We start from the raw sequence: 19,741 nt of genomic DNA on the forward strand, positions 1-19,741 counted from the left end.
TGGTTGCTGTGAAGAGGCAGTTGGAAGACCTATCTCTGCCTTTCAAACAAAAAAGAGAAGGTTTTGTCAAATACAAACTGGTATTCAAGACTGAAGTGTAGAATCCCACGAAGTGGGGCCTGGTGTGATGGCCTAAATCCTTTCCTTGCATGACCCATGATCCCACGAGGGTGCTGGTTCATGTCCTGGCTACACCACTTCTCATGCAGCTCACTGATTGTGACCTGGGAGGCAGTAGAGGATGGCCCAAGGCCTTGGTTCTCTGAACCCACGTGGAACACTGGAAGAAGCTCCTGGTTTTGGATTGAGTGACCTCCGGCTGTTGTGGCCACTTGGGGAGTGAACCAGTCAAAGCAAGATCTTCTCTCTGTACTTGCTTTTCTCTGAACATCTGTCTTTGCAATAAGGAGAAATAAATCTTTTTTAACCTCCCTCCCCCAAATCCCAAGGAGTGGTTTTGTGTGATAACACCATAAAGACTAAGGAAGGATCTATTTAAATGTGATCTTGATGCTTTCACCGAAGGATAGAGTGGCCTCAGACACAGCACAGTTCCATTTCTTATCACTAGTTCTTCATAATGTTTATTTAGTGGATAAATCTGTTGTATGTGGGTTTGAGTATCAGTTTTATTTTACCAGCTACATGTTAAGTAGAAAAACAGAGTGGTACCCATGAGAGAAACTGTTGTGTAGGAAGCTTCCTTGGAGGGCGTCAGTCTTCCAAGAAGACCCAGGAGAGGAAATCAGCATTGCAAGTCCCACCCTTCTCGGCATTCCCTGGAGCAGTTCTGGATCTCCTGACTGGCATCAGGACTCTCAGGAGCCCCTTGCCTGTGACCCCTGACCCCGCGTTCCCGCCCACACGGGCGCTGGGACGCGCTCCACCGCCGGCAGGGGGCGCCAGGGGAGGGTGTGTTGGTGTCGATGGCGTCGCGAGGAGGCGGCGCCCGCGGGGGCCTCTACTTGGGCCTGCTGCTCTGGCTCCAGCTGGCTCAGGCCGTGCTCAGTGAGGCCCCGGGTGGGCGGGAGGCGGCGGTTGTGGGGTCCGGGTGGGCTGTGGGGTCCGGGTGTTGTGGCGTGAGGCGGACCAGGGTACGGGGAGGAGGTCGGGGGCCAGGTTTTCTTCCTCGCTGGGTCTTCTGCAGGTGTGGGTTCCCGAGCCCATGAGGATTCTGGGGTGACAGAGCCAAGTCCAGAGCCCCCGGGACCAGCAGAGCACCCTGAGTTCCCCAGGATCCCAGTTCATACATCAGCCCCGGGGTCTCCAGCGCCGGCTGGGCCTGTGGGACTTCGAGTTCTGTCAGCGTCCACGGTGCCACCAGATTTGAGCCAGGTCCAGGACTCTGAGTCTCAAGAGCTGTTGCCTCGAGGTATAGCTGGGACCAGTGTGGGAGGGCTGTCTGAGGAGGTCTCCGGGCCCAGCATGGCTGGGGAGGCTGAAGGGGCAGATCCTGTGGTTACAGCTGTGTGAAAGACCTGGTAGCTCTCTAAGATAAGCTGATGTGCCCTGGGCTGTCTGGGCAGGAGGTAGGGGTTTGCCTGTGCATGTGTGTGAAGTAGGAGGGGCGGCGGCTTCACTCGGCTTCACTCCTAGTCCGTTCTCTTGACCGAGCCAATCAGCATGCGGCAATAGAGTTACGAAGATAATTGGTGGAGCTCCAGCCCCTGAGGGGAACTGGCCCTGGATGGTGAGCCTGCAGATCAATAAGGAACACTTCTGTGGTGGCACCCTCATCTCCAGGCGATTTGTGCTGACCGCAGCCCACTGCATATTTAGGTGAGAGTGGCGCTGCCCCTGCTCTCCTGATGTGTCTGTGCTCCTAGAATCCACTATGTTCCCAACTTAGAAAGGGAGGGGGGATGCTTCGTAGTTGTTGGGCTAAGGCAGAATTGGCATTGGCCAGGGGCCCTGGGAGGGTTGGTGGTTTGCAGGGACACATTCTCAGTGGATGAGCCCAGTGTGGGAAGCACTGGAGTGTGTGAGGAGGGTGTATGTAGCACCTCCAGGATGTCTGGCCTCTCTCTACAGATACATGGACTACACCGTGCTGCTGGGAGACCGAGAACTGCAAGGTCTATCACAGCATGCACTTATAGTCCCGGTTGTAAAAGTCATCGTCCATGATGATTATGATAGTAGATCTCTGAGGCATGACATAGCCCTTCTTCAGCTGGCCTTCGCTGTGAACTACACTGCCTACATTCAACCCGTTTGCGTTCCTGAAAGATCTTTCAAAATACCAAAGGTGATCCAGTGCTGGATCACTGGATGGGGCCAACAACAAGAGGAAGGTGAGGCTGCCTAGTGGGGTGCTGCTGTGGGGTGTCTTGGTGACTTGGGCAGCCTTGCAGCTCCAGACTGGTTAGAAGAGGTTGCATGTGAGCAGGTGGACAGTGGAACAGCTGCTGCCAGGAGTGCCGTGCAGCTAGCAGGACCTGGGGCGTGGGTAATGGGTGTGGTAGGTTCTCTCCTGCGTGGATCCTGCCTCGAGGGTGATGGGTTGTGGGCCCTAAGAGGTGCCCCTCTCCAGAATTTACCTGTCTCAGTGAGGTGAGCTCTCTGTCCACAGGAGGGGTAGTGGGACAGAGTAACCCTGCTGGGCCTCCTTCCCTCTGAGAGGCTGGTGTGTTCCATTTCTGGGGCTGCCTGTAGGAGCATGTGGTGTCCTGTTCCGGAAGTGAGGGAGCTATCCTGGTGCTCGGGGCTGTCACAATTAGTGCTGATGCCCACGGTGGCAGCTGCTGGCTTGGTCTTCCTTTCTTAGTCTGGCAAGGCCTGGCTGCTCCCTAATGTGTGTTCTCTGTGGTAACTTTTTCTTAATATTTATTTTTTTTTTTTTTAAAAAAACTTACTTATGTGATTTGAAAGTTGGAGTTACAGAAAGGTCTTCCATTTTCTGGATTGCTCCCCAAATGGCTGCAACAGCCAGAACTGAGCTGATCTGAAGCTGGGATCCAGGAGCTTCTTCCATGTGTCCCAGCTGGGTGCAAGATCCCGAGGACTTGGGCCATCCTCTGCTGCATTCCTAGGCTATCAGCAGGGAACTGAATTGGAAGTGGAGCAGTGACACTCAAACTGGCACTGATGTGGACTGCTGGCATCTCAGGGGGAGGCTCAAAATATATATATACATATTAAGTATAGTACATATATATATATTTTTAAGTATTATTTTTACTAGATAGGAAGATCAGATTTCCAGAGAGAAGGAGAGATAGACAGACAGATCTTGCATCTGCTGTTCACTCCCCAGATGGCTGCACAGCCATAGCTGAGCTGATCTGAAACCAGGAGCCAGGAGCTTCTTCTGGGTCTCCTATGTGGGTGTAGGCTCCCAAGGATTTGGGCCATCCTCTACTGCTTTCCAATGCCACAAGCAGGGACCTGGATGGGAAATGGAGCAGCCAGATCAAACAGGCACCTGTAGGGAATCCCGGTGCTTGCAAAGTGAGAATTTAGGCACTGAGCTATAGTGCTGGGACCTTCTGTGGTCTTTTAAGATTTTTTGTTTATTTGAAATACAGAGGGACATAGAGACATGGAGTGAGCGAATGTTAACTTCCCAGAAGGTCACTGCTGTTACGTCTGAGCCTGGCTGAAACCAGGAGACCGGAACTCTATCACGGTGTCCCCATGTGTAGCAGGGGTCTAAGTACTTGTACCATCCTTGGCTGCCTTCTCAGGCACCTTAGCAGGAAGCTGGATCAGAAGCAGAGCAGTCAGGACTTAGCTGGGGTGCTAGCATTGCTCATGGCCGCTTCATGTGCTATACCATAACACTGGCTCCTTTTTAGCCACCTTGAGTGTGTTAGTTTCCCCTCTTCTTTCAACATGGACACTGGCCCTGAATTTCCTTTGAGGTCAAGGGGGGACCATACTCACCACCTTGCTCCTTGTTAAGGGGTGATCTGTGTGTGATCACCCTGGTTGGAACTCAGATAGGGTGCCCATGGCGAGAGTCTTGTCATTATGGTGCAAATTCACTAACTTCAAAATTATTTTCTATAGGTATGCCAGCGTCTGACCTCCAAGAAGCAGCAATTGAGCTTCTTGACTACCGTGTATGTAATTTGATCCTCAAGCAAAAGATGTCAACTAAAAAGAATGTGGTCCATATAGGGGCTATCTGTGCCTTTAGTTTGGAAAATAAGGATACCTGTAAGGTCAGTTGATGGCTCAGCCCTGTTCTGTGTGACATACATCTCCTTAAAGCTTTCTCCCCTGGCAGTAGCACCTGGGCCTTTGCCTAACCTTCCTCTTGTCCTTCCTCAAGTTAGTGGGATGTGAGTACAGCCACAAAGGCTGCTGCGGGCTAGCCTGGGCTGCTCTTTCTGGAAAGGACAGTCATTTCTTCCTGGTGCTGGGGGCTAGGAGGGAGGTCCGGTGAATTGGGCAAGTAATGCAAGTACCATTCAGCCCCCCTTGTGTGTAGCAGGCAGAGTACATGGGTGAGTACTTGACTGATCTTGTTCGTTTTCTGTATTTTGGAGGACCTTTGTTTGAGAAGGTACATGCTTTGTGACTGTTGTTTCGTTCTCATTTCTGATATTCACAGAAATCTGAGAGGTTGGAAGAGCAAGTGTCCTTGGGGAGCTCGGGGATGGCCACATTTGCCTGATTCCTTGGCACCTGCTGTGCAGACAGCCTGTTGTCTGGGGGGGAGAATATGTTCCAAGTGTGTTGTCGGTTTCTTTCTCTTCAGGGAGATTCTGGGGGGCCCTTGGCCTGTAAAGTGGATGAAGCATGGATGCAAGTGGGGATTGTGAGTTGGGGCATTGGCTGCGGACGCCAAGGCTTTCCTGGAGTCTATGTGGAAGTTGGCTACTACAGGAAGTGGATCTTGGAGCATGTGAGCCAAGCTACCTGTCTGAACTGCACTGCCTTCCTCATATTGAGCCCATGCCTGCTGCTGTCCCTGAGGATGCTGGTGACCTCATAATTGTCACCACTTACTCCCCTGTTCTTTTGGAGACTCCCACTCAACCTGTCATGCCACCTACTATCCCATTTCAGTATCCTTTCCTCAAAGCGTTTGTGGGCCTTAGGAGATCCTCACGCAAGCACATGGAAAGGAGACTGGGGCCAACATGTTGGCTCCTCACCACCTTTCCTGGCCAACCCTAGACTGTACTTCCTTGGTGGGAAATGGGGTTAAACGAAACTCATCTAGAAGACCAGCCAAACAGACAAGTGGAGCGAGATGGCTGCCTGACGTCTTAGGGAACTTGGCAGAGAAGAGACCACATCAGCAGTGAGACAAGAGCTGGCTTTACCTCTGGTAGTGGGGTGCTCCTTGAGACTTTGCCAGAGCAGCTGGCCTTGCGATGGCCCAGGTCCCTACAGAGGTGTGAGGCCCTGACTTTCACCTCTGGCTCAGTTGCCTGGGTTTGGTGAAAGTTCCCCTGAACCCTAGTGAGGACCTGTGTGACAGCAGTGGGCCTAGGCACCTGGGCCATCTGGGGAGAACCCCAGTGTGGCACCCCCTTCCAGGGTTCCACATTGACTGTCTCCAGGGACACCCCGCATGTTTGAATTGAGAAAGTTATAGAGTGTGGTGACTTTAGCTATTAGCTGAATAAATGTTTTCTTGAGAGCATCATCTGCTGTATGATTGTAAGCTCTATTCCTCTGTGGGATTTGGTTGCATGGCCCATACTCTGTAGAGTATGCATTCCTGGTCTTCAGTAAACTCTCTGCCCGCAGATTAAAAAACGAACCATCTGTCACTATCGATGGCGGGATCCCCAGAACTGTGTCCTGTTCTAGCCACCAGCATCTCCAGAGCTGGCAGTGTTGGGACATGATTCAGCAGCCTCTGTAGTGAGAGGCATGTTTCCCTGGTTCTCTCTGTGGCACCCTGTGGTTCTGTGCTGTGACTGGATCTCAGAGCTGAGTCCTTGCCAAAGGAGGGCATGTGGGAAAGGCTTCCCGGGAGAGAGGAAAGGGTTTCTGCTTCTGAGTCCCTGCCTGGTGTGCTGAGTCACCCAGTCACCTGTGGACGTCTCAGCCCATGTCTCCTATGAACTCCTCCACCTTTGTCAGTGGAGACCCAAGGCATCAGAGGCCATCAGTCTGTAGTTGTATTATCTGGTGGCTGAGTTTGGTTACAGCTGCGACCCTGTGTTTTTCCAGCCTGCTTGTTTGCAGGGCTCGCGGTAAGTCCCAGGTCACATGAGTGTAGAGTATTTTCCATTAGGTGACAGGGAGCCTGATGGATTGCCACCTGCCTTCATGTACTTCTCTGCAATACAGCTGACTGCCTCTTCTCCATGGTGGTCCTGGGCTGGCATGGCTTGTATGTCTCTTGTTTATTTATTCATTGGTGTGCCAGGGAGAGAGTGATGAGAGTGAGTGAAAGACACAGACACAGAGGTAAAAAGCAAGAGATAGTTGCTGTTTGCTGATTGACTCCAGATGCCTGCAGTGGCCCCTGATGGACTGCAGTAGAGAACCTAGTCCATGTCACCGCCATGAACCAGAGACCCACTAATTAGAGCTTTCACCTGCTGCCTGCTACGGGAATAGGAGCTGCACCTGGGCCTCAAGCTCACAGGCTCAGAAGTGTGCCCCAAGTTACAACTTCAGTTTTTTAGGCCCTAGGGAAAGGGGCTAGGTTGCTGCGAGGAGGCAGCCTCGGCAGAAAGAAAGGTAACATGGGGAAGAAGGGTTTGAGTGGCAGACAGTGAGTGCTCAGGAAGTGAGTGCTCAGGAAGAGGAGGCACAACAGCCAAGCACACAAGCCTGTGGGCTGCTTGTCCCTAGGAGCGAGCACCCCCAACAGGGAGCATTTCCAGTGCCCAGATTGGGATTGTGACATCTTGTTGTGAGAAGCAGGGCTTCGTGGAGAGGTGACCCCAAAAAAGGACAGGTGTGCGATGGGGCTGAGAGCTCCTGTCCCAGCAGAGAGAGAGAAAGCACTCCCAGACACCTATGATCATGTCCTTTGACCCAGGCCTCCTCTCCCCTGGAAGAACCCCATAGTGAGGGGTGGTGTCCTGCTCTGTCCCCTGAGACAGTGCCAGCCACCCCCACTCCTGGAGACACTGAAGACCCAGGAGAGGAAATCAGCATTACAAGTCCCGCCCTTCAGGACTCTCAGGAGCCCCTTGCCTGTGACCCCTGACCCCGCGTTCCCGCCCACAGGGGCGCTGGGGCGCTCCACCGCCGGCAGGGGGCGCCAGGGGAGGGTGTGTTGGTGTCGATGGCGTCGCGAGGAGGCGGCGCCTGCGGGGGCCTCTGCCTGGGCCTCCTGCTCTGGCTGCAGCTGGCTCAGGCCGTGCTCAGTGAGGCCCCGGGTGGGCTGTGAGGTCCGGGTGTTGGGGCGTGAGGCGGACCAGGGAGAGGGGAGAAGAAGCAGGATAGGGGGCACATGGCTGTCCTGTGTTTCTCACTGGCCCTTTTACTTCAGGTGTGGGTTCCCGATTCCGAGATGATTCTGGTGTCAGGGAGCCAAGCCCAGAGTCCTCGGTTACCGCGGGACACCCGAAATTGCCCTGGACCAGAGAAAGCCCTGTAGCTGCATCAGGGCCTGGGAGACCTACTGTTCTACCCGACTTGCGCAGGGCCCGGGACCCTGAGTTGGAACAACTGTTGCCTCTAGGTGCTACTGGGGCCAGTGTGCCGGGACAGGCCTGTGAGGTCTGAGGTGGAGGGGTAGGGGGTGGTGCAGGTTGGGTGTTGTTTGTAGGTGGGAGGCCCAGCGTGGCTTGGGAGGTCACAGGGCCCAGCCTATGGTTACGCGTGTTTGAGAGTCTGGGAGCTTTGGAGGATCAGCTGCTGTGCCCTGGGTAGCATGGGGTGGGGGTGAAGGTCGGAGGCAGCAACTTCACTTCTGGTCCCTTTTTTTTTTTTGGTCGAGCCAATCAGCATGAGGCAAAAGAACCATGAAGATAGTTGGTGGAGTGCCTGCCCCGGAGAGGAAGTGGCCATGGCAGGTGAGCCTGCAGGTCAACGGTCACCACCATTGTGGTGGCTCCCTCATCTCCAGTCGATGGGTGCTGACTGCCGCCCACTGCATACACAGGTGCGTATGGCTCTGAATATGGTCTTCTGATCTGTCTGTTGTCCCAGAGCCAGCTGTGTTTTCCCAGCAGCTTTCTCTTCATCTGACAGAGGGTGAGGCCTCAGTTTATGTTCAGGTGGGGTGAGCTGTGAGGATTGGCATTGGTCCCATGGCCCTTGGGGAGGCTACTGATCCTGGCTCACACGTGAGTCCCATGGGCCACGGTGGTCAGGGTTTGTGGGTGATTGATGCCCAGCCAGGCAAGCTGGTACCAAGACAGGGAGATGTGAATGCTGCAGAAACTCCAGGAAGGCCCTGTGCTTCTCCCCTACAGCTTTGAAGAATACACAGTGAGGCTCGGAGACAGAATGTTGCCTGGTCATTCCAAGAAAACAGTTGAGATCCCAGTGGCAGATATCATTTACCCTTCAGATTTTGATTTAACAACTTTAAATCATGACATTGCACTGGTTGTGCTCACCTCCTCTGTGAACTATTCCACGTGCATCCAGCCCATATGCCTCCCTGAAAAATCTTTGAAAGTGGGACCCAAGACCCCGTGCTGGGTCACTGGATGGGGTCGGGTGTCAGAGCAAGGTAAGATGGCCTAGTGGCATGATGCGGTGGGGCAGCCTGGAGAGGGGGCCATATGTGAGCAGGTAGGCAGTGAGGCAGATGCTACCAGGAGTCCTGTGCAGCCAGCAGGACCTGAGGTGTGGGTGCTGGGTATTTGTGGGTTCTTCCAGTGGGGAGTCCAGTCTGGGGTGATGGACTGTGGGCCCTAAGAGGTACGCCTCTCCAGAAGTTATCTGCCTCAGTGGGGTGAGCTTTCTGTTCCCAGGAGGGGAGGCCACTGTACAACAGCCATGCAGGGCCTCCTTCCTCTGAGAGAGGCTGGTGTGTTCCATTTCTGGGGCCTCCTGTGGGAGCATGTGGGGTCCTGTTCTGGAAGTGAAGGTGCTTTCCTGGTGCTCAGGGCTATCGTGATTAGCGCTGACATGCCCACAGTGGCAGCTGCTGGGTGGGTCTTGCTGCTCCCGGATGTGTGTTGTGCCTCTGTGGTGGTGAATGTGTTGTGACTCCCTCCTCTCTGATGGCCCACTAGGCCTGAGTTTCCTTCTGTTTCCCCACTGCCTTGCTGACCACTATGGGAGCACCTGTGTGTGATACTGTCCAGGACCCAGCATGGGGGCTGGGGGATCCTGTCTTGTTCTCATTGTATAAATCCACTGACTTCTAAATTATCTTTCTATGGTTCCAGTACAATTTCCTATTGCTCTTCAGGAAGCTGAGCAAAAAATTATGCACTTTAAAGAGTGTAAAGCATTATTCCAGAAACAGTTCAGCAAGCCAGCTAGATTCATCAAATCAGGGACTGTCTGTGGCTACAGTTCTCAAGGAAAGGATGCCTGCCAGGTCAGTAGCTGCTCCTGCACTGCCCTGCATTAAGCTTGACCCCACTAAATTTCTCTGCCCCCTGGCAATAGGGTTTGAACCGTTGCCTAAGCCTGCACTCATCTTTCCCCAAGTTAGTGGGATGTGAGCAGAGCCAGGAATAGCCTGAACTGATTCTAGAGGACCCAATAGCTAAGGCTGCTGAAAGGTGAATCAGTCGGGTGATACCAACAATGTCAACTCTATTTTTAGCCAATTCTTTGTAAAAAGCAATGTTCTTGGGCAAGTACTTTACTCATTATTGTCTGAGTAGCCTTTTTAGTTTTTTTAAATTCAAATTTGTGGAACATAATCTTGAGTAGGTACATAATTCTTGCTTGTTAAAAATTGTCAATGTTCAAATCTGTATTCAGAAAAATCTATGGGCTGTAGGTCCACTGAGGAGCCTGGGAGTGCCCCGTCACATGTACCTGATTCCTCAACATCTTGCTGTGTCATCAGCCTGTTCTGATGTGGATTTGTTGTAGGCCTTCAGTTGGTTTCTTGCTCTTTCTATAGGGAGATTCTGGGGGACCTTTGGTCTGTGAACTTAACGACTTGTGGATCCAGGTGGGCATTGTGAGCTGGGGCATTGGCTGTGGTCGCAGGGGTCTTCCTGGAGTCTACACGCAAGTTAGCAGTTATATAGACTGGGTGTATCGGCTCATAAGTTGGGCTTCCTGCTTGCACTTTGATGCCTTCCACATTTTAAGCCTGTGTCTGGTGTTGTCAGTAGGCATCCTGGTGACCCCATGATTACCACAAACCATGCTTCTCCTCTTCTGAGTTTCTGCCAGGCCTCTGCACCAACCTCTCATGACGTTTCACAATGATTGCCTCCGATTCCAGTTGAGATCCTCAGAAACTTTACATAACAGAGTGTGGTCGAGAAACTGCATCCAGCTTCCTAGCCTGGTACTTTGGTCACCTTTTCCAGCCAGGCCTCCATCTGGGCGGTGCTCTATCCGGTTGGAAGGATGGAGGCAATCATTCCCCATAGAAGACCAATAGTCAAGATTAGTGGACCAACATTTTGGAGATCATTTACTGAAGAAGAGACGTTATCTGTGCTGAAAGCAGTCCTAGATCTGGCTGTGGTTTTAAAGCTCTTGCCTGAGAACTCTGTCAAACCAGTCAGCTTGGCAATATTCAAAGTGAAAGATGCATTGCTAGGCCTCTGCAGAGGTGTGAGAATCCAGACTTTCACCTCTGGTTCAATTGTCTGGGGCTGAGAGAAGTACACTGGCACCCCAACATGGACCACCCTACCAGAGAGAGCCTCTGCTACACAGCAGCACCTCATGGGGCAACAGAATCTAGCACCCCCGTAGTGGTGCCCCATTGGTGACATACAGGGACAATCTACATTGTGCTGAGGCAGCTGTGAAGTGTGAAGACTTTGAATGTCAACTGAATAAATTTTTGCAGAGTCCTTTGTGTTCCGAGGCTCTGTTTGCCTGTGGGGTTTAGTTGCATGTGACATATTCTACAGAGAACAAGTTCACTGTTTATATGGGGTGATTATTTATGGTTTTCTTTCCCCTGGAAGCACCATGGGAAAGAAGCTTTCCAGCCCTAGCTAGGTCTGACAGGTGGCCCCAAGCTCTATGATTCCCCGGTCAATGCCCTGCTTTAGCCGTCAGCATCTCTAGGGCTGGCAAGGTTATAATGTAGATGTATGGCCTCTGCAGTGAAGAGCAGGCTGGTAAGAGGGACAGAGTTTGGGGCATGGCACACTCAGTTGTCCCTGTACCTCCTTGCTGCTCTGTATTATATGTGCCTTAAGGGAGCAGCATGGGCTGTGAGCTGTACCATGGGTTACACAGTCAAACACATGAACCCATGGGCCACTAGTGTCTAGGAGCAAATGACCTACAACAATGAACATTTCTGGTGTCCAGATTGTGACTGTGAGACTGAAAGAAATCAGGGTTTCTTGAAGAAGTGGTTCCAAAAAGGACAGATGTGGAGCAGGAATGTGTCCAGTGGGCCTAAAATCACCTGTCAAAGCAGAGAGCAAGATCCCAAGACTCTTGGGACCCTTTGGGAGACCCGGAAGAAGCTCCTGGCTCCTAGTTTCAGATCGGCTCAGCTCTAGCCGTTGTGGTCACTTGTTTGGGGAGTGGATCATGGGACAGAAGATCTTCCTCTCTGTCTCTCCTCCTCTCTATGTATCTGCCTTTCCAATAAAAATAAATAAATCTTTTTTTTAAAGATTTATTTTTTAAATTTTTATTGGAAAGGCAGATATACAGAGAGGAGAGACAGAAAGGAAGATCTTCCGTCTGATGTTTCACTCCCCAAGCGGCCGCAACGGCTGGAGCTGAGCCAATCCGAAGCCAGGAGCCTCTTCTGGGTCTCCCACGCTGGTGCAGGGTCCCAAAGCTTTGGGCCATCCTCGACTGCTTTCCCAGGCCACAAGCAGGGAGCTGGATGGGAAGCAGGGCCGCTGGGATTAGAACCGGTGCACATATGGGATCCTGGTGCGTGCAAGGCAAGGACCTTAACCACTACACCATCGTGCCAGGCCCTAAAATAAATAAATCTTAAAAAAAAAAAATAGAGTTGCGGTAGACGGCTCTGTGGCCAGCATCCTGGACATGGAGACGCTGGAGAAGGTGTCCAGATATATATATAGAGGAGGAGAGACAGAGAAGATCTTCCATCTGATGATTCACTCCCCAAGTGACCGCAATGGCCAGTTCTGTGCTGGTGTGAAGCCAGGAGCCAGGAGCTATCCCTAATCTCCCATGTGGGTGGAGGGTCCCAAGGCTTTGGGCCATCCTTGACTGCTTTCCCAGACCATAAGCAGGGACCTGGATAGGAAGTGGGGCTGCCAGGATTAGAACTGGCGCTCACATGGGATCCCGGCACGTTCAAGGCGAGGACTTTAGCCACTAGGCCACGCCGCCAGGCCCTACTAAGGGTTTCTTTATAAGTCATCACTGTTATGAGTTAGAAATTCAACTGTGCTTCCTGTAATTTTGCTGATTGTTTGGCGAATTGTGCTGGTCTAGTCTGAGCTCACAGCCATGACTGCATTCATGGGTTAGCTCCATTGGGCTGGAATGTTCCATATTGGCTTGTTCATCTAGTGAATGGTGGTATAGGTACATGGGAAGGGATACCTCAGTAGCCTCCAAGACTCACTCATTCTGCAGCAGAATAGACGGGTGGACTCAGGACTCTAATTGCTATGTTAGTTTACCGCACTCTTCCCCTCTAGCACAGTCGGCTGGTTATAGCATATCACAAGGCCAGCTCACAATCAATGGGAATTGGAACTAAATTGTATTGCTTGCTGGGGATAAATATATTCTTGCCAGATTTTCTAATCCATCGCAGTACAAAAAGCAAGGAAATCCATATGATATCCTGGCTGAACAACCCAGCATCTCCAATTGGAGAAGCCCAAGGAGAGAGACGAAGTGCAGTGGAAAGTGCCTCTGACACTTGGTCAAGCAGGAGTGATCAGCTGGGGTAAAGTGTAGAGTCCAGGGAAGCAGGTTCGAGTGACAAACCTGTGAAGACACACCAGGAAAGAACTACAGGACCATGAACCCTCTAGTCTGTGAGGGGAGGCTACTGTGTTTGGGGATACTGAGCCTGTTTCTGGTTATTAATCTGGATGGTAGGCACAGGGATGGCCCCCCTGTTAGGATTATGTCAGCTGCATTCGTGTTCTAGGTGGTGTGGGTATCACTTTCATTTTACCACGGGTGAGACTGAAAATCCCCATGTGGAACCCATGAGAGAAGTTGACATGTGTCAAGTTTCCTTCATACACGCAGTGATCGCCACGTGGTCACAGCTGATCTTGCAGAAGACCCAGGAGAGGAAATCAGCATTGCAAGTCCCACCCTTCTTGGCATTCCCTGGAGCAGTTCTGGATCTCCTGACTGGCATCAGGATTCTCAGGAGCCCCTTGCCTGTGACCCCTGACCCCGCGTTCCCGCCCACACGGGCGCTGGGACGCGCTCCACCGCCGGCAGGGGGCGCCAGGGGAGGGTGTGTTGGTGTCGATGGCGTCGCGAGGAGGCAGCGCCCGCGGGGGCCTCTGCCTGGGCCTCCTGCTCTGGCTGCAGCTGGCTCAGGCCGTGCTCAGTGAGGCCCCGGGTTGTGGGGTCCGGGTGGGCTGTGGGGTCCGGGTGTTGTGGCGTGAGGCGGGCCAGGGTACGGGGAGAAGAAGCAGGATAGGGGGCACGTGGCTGTCCTGTGTTTCTCGCTGGGTCTTCTGCAGGTGTGGGTTCCCGATTCCGAGATGATTCTGGGGTGACAGAGCCAAGTCCAGAGTCTCCAACACTCACGAAGCACACCAAATCCCCCGGGATCCTGGACCGCCCTACAGGCCCGGGGTCTCCAGCACCTGAAGAGCTGTTTCCACGAGGTATAGCTGGGGCAGGTGTGCTGGGGACAGTGTGCATTGCTGGGAGGCCACAGGGCCCAGCCTGTGGTCCAAGTGTGAAAGACTTGGGGACTCCAGAGGATAAGCTGCTATGCTCTGAGCATCCTGGGGTTAAGGGGTCAGGAATGGGGAAGCAGGGGCAGCAACTTCACTTCTGGTGCCTTTTTTTTTGGCTGAGCCAATCAGCATGCGGCAAAAGAACCATGAAGATAGTTGGTGGAATGCCTGCCCCGGAGAGAAAGTGGCCCTGGCAAGTGATCCTGCAGTCTAACGGTGCCCATGTGTGCGGAGGCTCCCTCATCTCCAGCCGCTGGGTCCTGACTGCCGCCCACTGCGTGTCAACGTGAGTATGTGCTGAAGATGTGCTGGTTCATTCAGCTGGAATCTGTCATTTTTCGCTGCCTCAGCTTCCTATTTCTCATCTAGAAAAAGTGGGTGATGCCACCAGTGTTGCTCAGCTGGGGTGAGGCAGGATTGGTGTTGGTACTAAGGCCTCAGGCAATGCTGCTGTTGCTGTGGGCCCAGGGTGGTCGTGCCCCTAGGAGAGATGTGGTTGGAGGGGGGATGTTTTCAAGGCAGGATGGAGTGAGACTAGGAAGCCTAAGTGTGGGAAGGGAGCTGTGCAGTTCCTCCTGGATGTCTCTGAAGATCATGTCCTTTCTCCCACAGCTACTGGAGTTATTGGGTAATGCTAGGAACCCCAAAATTGTATGAGCGAGACCCAAATGCTGTTCTGGTTCCTGTTCGAGGCGTCTTTATTCATCAGGATTACAGTGTTGGAACTTTGATTAATGACATTGCAGTCGTCCTGCTGGCATACCCGGTGAATTTCTCTTCGTACATCCAGCCCGTGTGCTTAGCTGAGAAGATGATGGAAGTGAAAGCAGGGACCCCGTGCTGGGTCACAGGATGGGGTCGAACAGTAGGAATACGTAAGACTGTTGGGCAGGGTGCTGAGCTGGACAGCCTGACAGCTCCAGGCAGGAGAAGGGAGCCACATAGAGTGTGGACTGGGAAGCAGGGTGGAATAGATTCCTGATACCATACAGGATCTGGGGTGTGGGTGCTGGTTGGTGCCCATAGAAGTACCTGCCTTTGTGGGGTAAACTCTCTGTCCCCAGGAGCGGTGGGGGAAGACCAAGGTGCAGCGGCCCCGTCTGAGTCTGTAGGGCCTCCTCCCTCTGAGAGAGGCTGGTGTGTTCCATTTCTGGGGCCTCCTGTAGGAGCATGTGGGGTCCTGTTCTAGAAGTGAAGGTGCCTTCCTGGTGCTCAGGGCTGTCATGATTAACGCTGACATGCCCACAGTGGCAGCCGCTGGGTGGGTCTTGCTTTCTCAGGCTGGCAAGGCCTTGCTGCTCCCGGATATGTGTTGTGCCTCTGTGGTGGTGGGTATGCTGTTATCTCCTCCTCTCTGATGGCCCACTAGGCCTGAGTTTCCTTCTTTGGAAATGATGACTGTGCCACCTGCCCTGTGTGTGTCTTGGACATCCATGTGACCCACAGTCGTTAGGCCCCTGAGAGGTGCTGACAGTCTGGTTCCTTGCCAGTAGTTGCAATGTGTTTACTTGTCCATTGTCTTTCCTCAGGGTCATCACCCAAACCAGGCAACCTTCAAGAGTTGGAAGTGTACATAGTTGACACTGACGAGTGTAAGATGAAGATTAATGAAGCTGTAGGATGCTATGGAATGGGCGTGCGAAGAGGGATGGTGTGCAGCTACCGACAGCAGGGTCAAAGTCCGTGCTGGGTCAGTCCACTGGGTTTTGCTTGTCTCTCCTTATCGAGGGCTGCCATGGACTGGCTAGGCTGCTGCCTCCCCGATTCAACACAGAGAATTGTGGCAGATGCCCGCCACATCTCTGGTTGTCTTTCTGTTTTTTTTCTCATAAGGAGTGCTGCCTGAGGGCACTGCTGCTGTAGGTGAGGAAGCAGGGTGGGCGAGGCTGGTCTGCACCTTGTATGTGATTAGTTCTCTTCATGTCACCGTGTAGTGACATACAAATGAATGAAATTTTACCATTCACAACAAAATGGGCTTTAGCTGGAAACCATTATGCTTAGTGAAATAAGTCAGTCCGAAAAGGACAAATATATGTTCTCCTCTCTGTTAGTCAACAACTGAAAGAACACACACATACTGGCCCGGTGTGATAGCATAGAGGTTAAAGTCCTCGCCTTGAGCGCACTGGGATCCCATATGGGCGTCAGTTCTAATCCTGGCAGCCCCGCTTCCCATCCAGCTCCCTGCTTGTGGCTTGGGAAAGCAGTTGAGGACGGCCCAAAGCTTTGGGACCCTGCACCCACGTGGGAGACCTGGAAGCATCTCCTGGCCCTTAGCTTCAGATTGGTTCATCTCCAGCCATTGAGGTCACTTGGGGAGTGAACCATCAGATGGAAGATCTTCCTTTCTGTCTCTCTTCCTCTGTGTATATCTGCCTTTCCAATAAATGTAAATAAATTTTTAAAAAAAGAACACGCATACACAAATTATAAACTCTACTAGGGATCAGCATACTGGGAAATGACATCTATATAGTATGTGTCTGTAATCTTGAATAATAGTAGGATGCCATCATTATTTTAAATTATGTTTATCTTATGTTACTTTATTTTCTTTTCTCTACATCTGTTAAGCTATGATACATTTAAACATCAGAAATTAAGCCTGAGACATTGAAATGAATGACTTTGCCATTGTAATAACCTGATGTGATAACTTGAAAATAATAAGAGGAAGATTATAGGGAAGGAAAGGGGTGAGGCATGATCCCCTATGCATATAAATTTATATCCAGGGAAACAAAGAAATAATTATATATATAGAAGATAAACTTAGACGGGGCTGGGTAGGCATGATCAGGACAAGCTTGCAGAGGTGGGCATCTGGGGATTTGTGGTCATCATAGCCACCTTGGGGAGGAACAGGCAGAGCTGTGCTTGCGAATATTTTAGGGTGTGTGGTCTCATGACTGGGTGGCACAGGGGAGATCCAAGGGCATAGTGAAGATCTAGAACCTTCCTCGAAGGGATGATACCCTGAAATGTTGGCCAGCCTTGGAGGCCGATAACTGGGGAGTGAGGGGGGAAGCAGCCTGGGGGGTCTCAGAGAATTTCTTAGGCCACAGGCCTTGCCCCTTGCTGCCCTTGAGTGCCAGTGTTGGGGGGCTGCGGAGGGTATTGGGAGGGCCTGAGGCAGGGGAATGGGAGGGTCCCTTAGTGTCATTCCTGTGTGTCTTGGCGTGCCCACTGTCCTGTGGGTTTGGTGTCTGGCATCTGTGGCCATGAGCATCAGCTAAGGGAAAGCATTCCTCTCAGGATGCTGCAGTTTTCCCATGAGCCTTTATGTTGCCTGTCACTGAGTGGTAGGCCTGGCACGCCACAGTGGTTCTGGGCAAGCCGTGTGGGGGCCTTCCCTTCCTGGAGTTTACTTCTTTTTTCCTTCCCTAGGGTGATTCCGGAGGCCCTCTTGTCTGTGAGATCAATGAGACGTGGATTCAAGTGGGGATTGTGAGCTGGGGTGTGGACTGTGGTGTCAATCCCCTTCCTACAATGTACACTCATGTCAGTGAGTACATGGACTGGATAACAGCCATTTTAAGTCAGGCTGCATGCATGGGGTCCATGGGGGTCTGCCAGCTACTCCTGTGCCTGGAGCTTCTGCTGCTGTTGCTGCTGGCCATCGTGGTGCCCCTGTGACCCTGTGTTTCTGAGTCTCACACTTCAGTGTCCCCTGTCCCTTCCAAGTTCTCCTTCCTTGCTCAGAGTGAGTGGAGTGGCCATGGCCAGCTGCCTGTGGAAGAGTGAGGCCCTGCCTTCGCCGTGTGGCTCAGCTATCCGGGCTGAGAGAAGCCCCTGCTCCCCTGTGAGGACCCACCTGTCAGTGGAGAGGCTCAGCTGTGCCGGCCCTCTCAGATCACCTCTCTTTAATGGCTCAGCAGCCACCTCCCAGGACACCCCATGATGTGTGGAGGAATTAGGGCATGTGGCTTCAGGTGTTAACTGAATAAATGTTTGCAGAGTGTCCTGTGTGTTCTGTGGTTTGGCTGCCTGGGGCGGTCGGTGCATCTGCTGTGCTCTGTGGAGAGTGAGGTGCCATTGACCTTGGGAAGATGTAGGGAGACCTGTGTTGGGGAACCATGTGCCCCAGCTAAGTCTGATGAATTGCTTAGGCCTTGTCAGCTGCAGCCTACATCCTTTTATAGCTGTCAGCATCTCTAGAGGTATCAGGCTTGTTGCTGAGTCATCATCCTGTGCTGTGAGTGCATGTCAGGAGAGCGTCCACGCTCAGAGCGAGGACACAAAGATGTCCATTATGCTTGTCTGTTGATTTGAACAGACCTGTCTTGAGGGTACACCATGGGCCATGGGCTGGGCCTTAGTCCCAAAGCACTGACATCTGCAAGGAAGAGGGTTGTGGGGAAGGACAAACTGTGTGAGACAGAAGGGATTTCACCCCTCAGTCTCCTACTAGTGTCCCAAGTCACCTGGTTGGCTGGCTGGAATCCCAGCCTTTGTCAAGCCCCAGGTATCCATGATCCTCTCTGAGCATATCAGTGGTCCTACCTGCTGGCTGCAACCCTCTGCTTTCTGTGGCATCTGGTCACAGCTAATCCCAGTGACTCCTGTCCAGTGAAATGCCCACTAGGCAGACATGGAGCCATGGAGGCCACTGATCTCCATTGTTCCGTGCAACTCTCTGTCCAGTTTTTCTAGCTGGATCTTTTCTTTGTTGGTCCTTGTGCTAGCATTTCCTGTACTATTCCATCTTTGCTTTCTTTTTAAAAATATTTATTATTTATTTTTATTGTAAAGTCAGATATACGGAGAGGAGGAGAGACAGAGATGAAGATCTTTCGTCCGTTAAATTATTCCCCAAGCGGCCGCAAAGGCCAGAGCTGAGCCAATCTGAAGCCAGGAGCCCAGATCTTCTTCCAGGTCTCCTACGTGGGTACAGGGTCCTAAGGCTTTGGACCGTCCTCGACTGCTTTCCAGGCCACAAGCAGAGAGCTGGGTGGGAAGTGGGGTCACCAGGATTAGAACCGGCGCCCATATGGGATCCTGGAGTGTGCAAGATAATGATTTTAGCCACTAGGCTACTGTGCCAGGCTCACTTGTTTTTAAGATTTATTTATAAGGCAGTTTTTCAGAGAGAAGGACAGATAGAAAAAGTTCTTCCATCCACCGGTTCACTCCCCAGATTCCACAAGAGCCAGAGCTGGGCCAATCTGAAGCCAGGAGCCAGGAGCTTTTGGGTCTCCCATGTGCGTGCAGGGACCCAATGTATATTTTAAAGGAGCTACATTGGCTGTGGAATGGCCAGGACTAGAATCAGTGGAGGGAGTCTGTAGGGGAGGCAGGTAACACTGGGTAGGTTAGGAGTGTGGTGAGGCAGTGTTGGACACAGTGGCTTAAGTTGTTTCTTGGGGTGCTGGCATCCCGTATTGGAGTGCCTGGTTTGAGTCCCAGCTGCCCATTCCTGATGCAGCTTTCTGCTCATACACAACCTGGAATGCAGATCATGACTTAAGTGTCAACAGTTCCTGTCACTGTCATGCTCATGGGAGACACAGAGGAGTTCCTGGCACCTGTTTATCATAGCTGGCTCAGCCTTGACAATGAAGGGTATTTAAGAAGTGAACCAGTACCAGTGCCTAGAAAGTACTGTACTTTCTTTCTGCCTTTCAGGTACAGTGAAATGGAGATAGAAGAAAGCAGTAGTTTCTTCCTATAGTTTGAAAACTCATTTTTCAAAAACCACTTCTGATGTTAGAAAGGGCATATATGCACGATATTTTAAAACAAGAAAAAAAGCCAAAAACAAAACAACAACAACCACCACCAAAAAAAAAAAAAACCAAAAAAGCAACCAACCAAAGGCCCAGCCCAGCCTTGTTCAC

The 19,741-nt window shown here is 52.0% G+C and overlaps 3 protein-coding genes across 3 annotated transcripts; all 3 read left to right on the forward strand.

Moving 5' to 3' along the window:
- Nucleotides 1–553: 553 nt before the first annotated feature.
- On the forward strand, nucleotides 554–14,283 carry LOC131482935 (serine protease 44-like). The gene is made up of 4 exons (XM_058679173.1): nucleotides 554–1,008; nucleotides 13,680–13,826; nucleotides 14,031–14,187; nucleotides 14,271–14,283. Exons 1-4 carry the CDS (start codon nucleotides 927–929, stop codon nucleotides 14,281–14,283), a joined length of 399 nt encoding a protein of 132 aa, XP_058535156.1. The 5' UTR covers nucleotides 554–926.
- Nucleotides 1,326–5,602, forward strand: LOC131482888 (serine protease 44-like). Its single transcript, XM_058678982.1, has 5 exons — nucleotides 1,326–1,372; nucleotides 1,623–1,779; nucleotides 2,032–2,294; nucleotides 4,012–4,166; nucleotides 4,706–5,602. Exons 2-5 carry the CDS (start codon nucleotides 1,688–1,690, stop codon nucleotides 4,940–4,942), a joined length of 747 nt encoding a protein of 248 aa, XP_058534965.1. The 5' UTR covers nucleotides 1,326–1,372; nucleotides 1,623–1,687; the 3' UTR covers nucleotides 4,943–5,602.
- A 236-nt stretch (nucleotides 14,284–14,519) lies between the features above and the next one.
- Nucleotides 14,520–17,540, forward strand: LOC131482936 (serine protease 44-like). Its single transcript, XM_058679174.1, has 3 exons — nucleotides 14,520–14,776; nucleotides 15,431–15,591; nucleotides 17,292–17,540. The coding sequence occupies exons 1-3, from the start codon at nucleotides 14,533–14,535 to the stop codon at nucleotides 17,538–17,540; spliced, it is 654 nt and encodes a 217-aa protein (XP_058535157.1). The 5' UTR covers nucleotides 14,520–14,532.
- The last annotated feature ends 2,201 nt before the right edge of the window (nucleotides 17,541–19,741 follow it).

Source organism: Ochotona princeps, chromosome 21 (genome assembly GCF_030435755.1).
Source record: "Ochotona princeps isolate mOchPri1 chromosome 21, mOchPri1.hap1, whole genome shotgun sequence".
In the NCBI taxonomy this organism is placed as follows: domain Eukaryota; kingdom Metazoa; phylum Chordata; class Mammalia; order Lagomorpha; family Ochotonidae; genus Ochotona; species Ochotona princeps.

Bases quoted from the DNA above. Each gene is read 5' to 3' on its own strand.
- LOC131482936 (XM_058679174.1), top strand. From the start codon at position 14,533: ATGCTAGGAACCCCAAAATTGTATGAGCGAGACCCAAATGCTGTTCTG. The intron at 14,777-15,430 runs GTAAGACTGTTG...GTCTTTCCTCAG, and splicing joins GGGTCGAACAGTAGGAATAC to GGTCATCACCCAAACCAGGC. The intron at 15,592-17,291 runs GTCAGTCCACTG...TTCCTTCCCTAG, and splicing joins AGGGTCAAAGTCCGTGCTGG to GGTGATTCCGGAGGCCCTCT.
- LOC131482888 (XM_058678982.1), top strand. From the start codon at position 1,688: ATGGTGAGCCTGCAGATCAATAAGGAACACTTCTGTGGTGGCACCCTC. The intron at 2,295-4,011 runs GTGAGGCTGCCT...TATTTTCTATAG, and splicing joins GGGCCAACAACAAGAGGAAG to GTATGCCAGCGTCTGACCTC. The intron at 4,167-4,705 runs GTCAGTTGATGG...CTTTCTCTTCAG, and splicing joins AAAATAAGGATACCTGTAAG to GGAGATTCTGGGGGGCCCTT.
- LOC131482935 (XM_058679173.1), top strand. From the start codon at position 927: ATGGCGTCGCGAGGAGGCGGCGCCCGCGGGGGCCTCTACTTGGGCCTG. The intron at 1,009-13,679 runs GTGAGGCCCCGG...GGTCTTCTGCAG, and splicing joins GCTGGCTCAGGCCGTGCTCA to GTGTGGGTTCCCGATTCCGA. The intron at 13,827-14,030 runs GTATAGCTGGGG...TGAGCCAATCAG, and splicing joins TGAAGAGCTGTTTCCACGAG to CATGCGGCAAAAGAACCATG.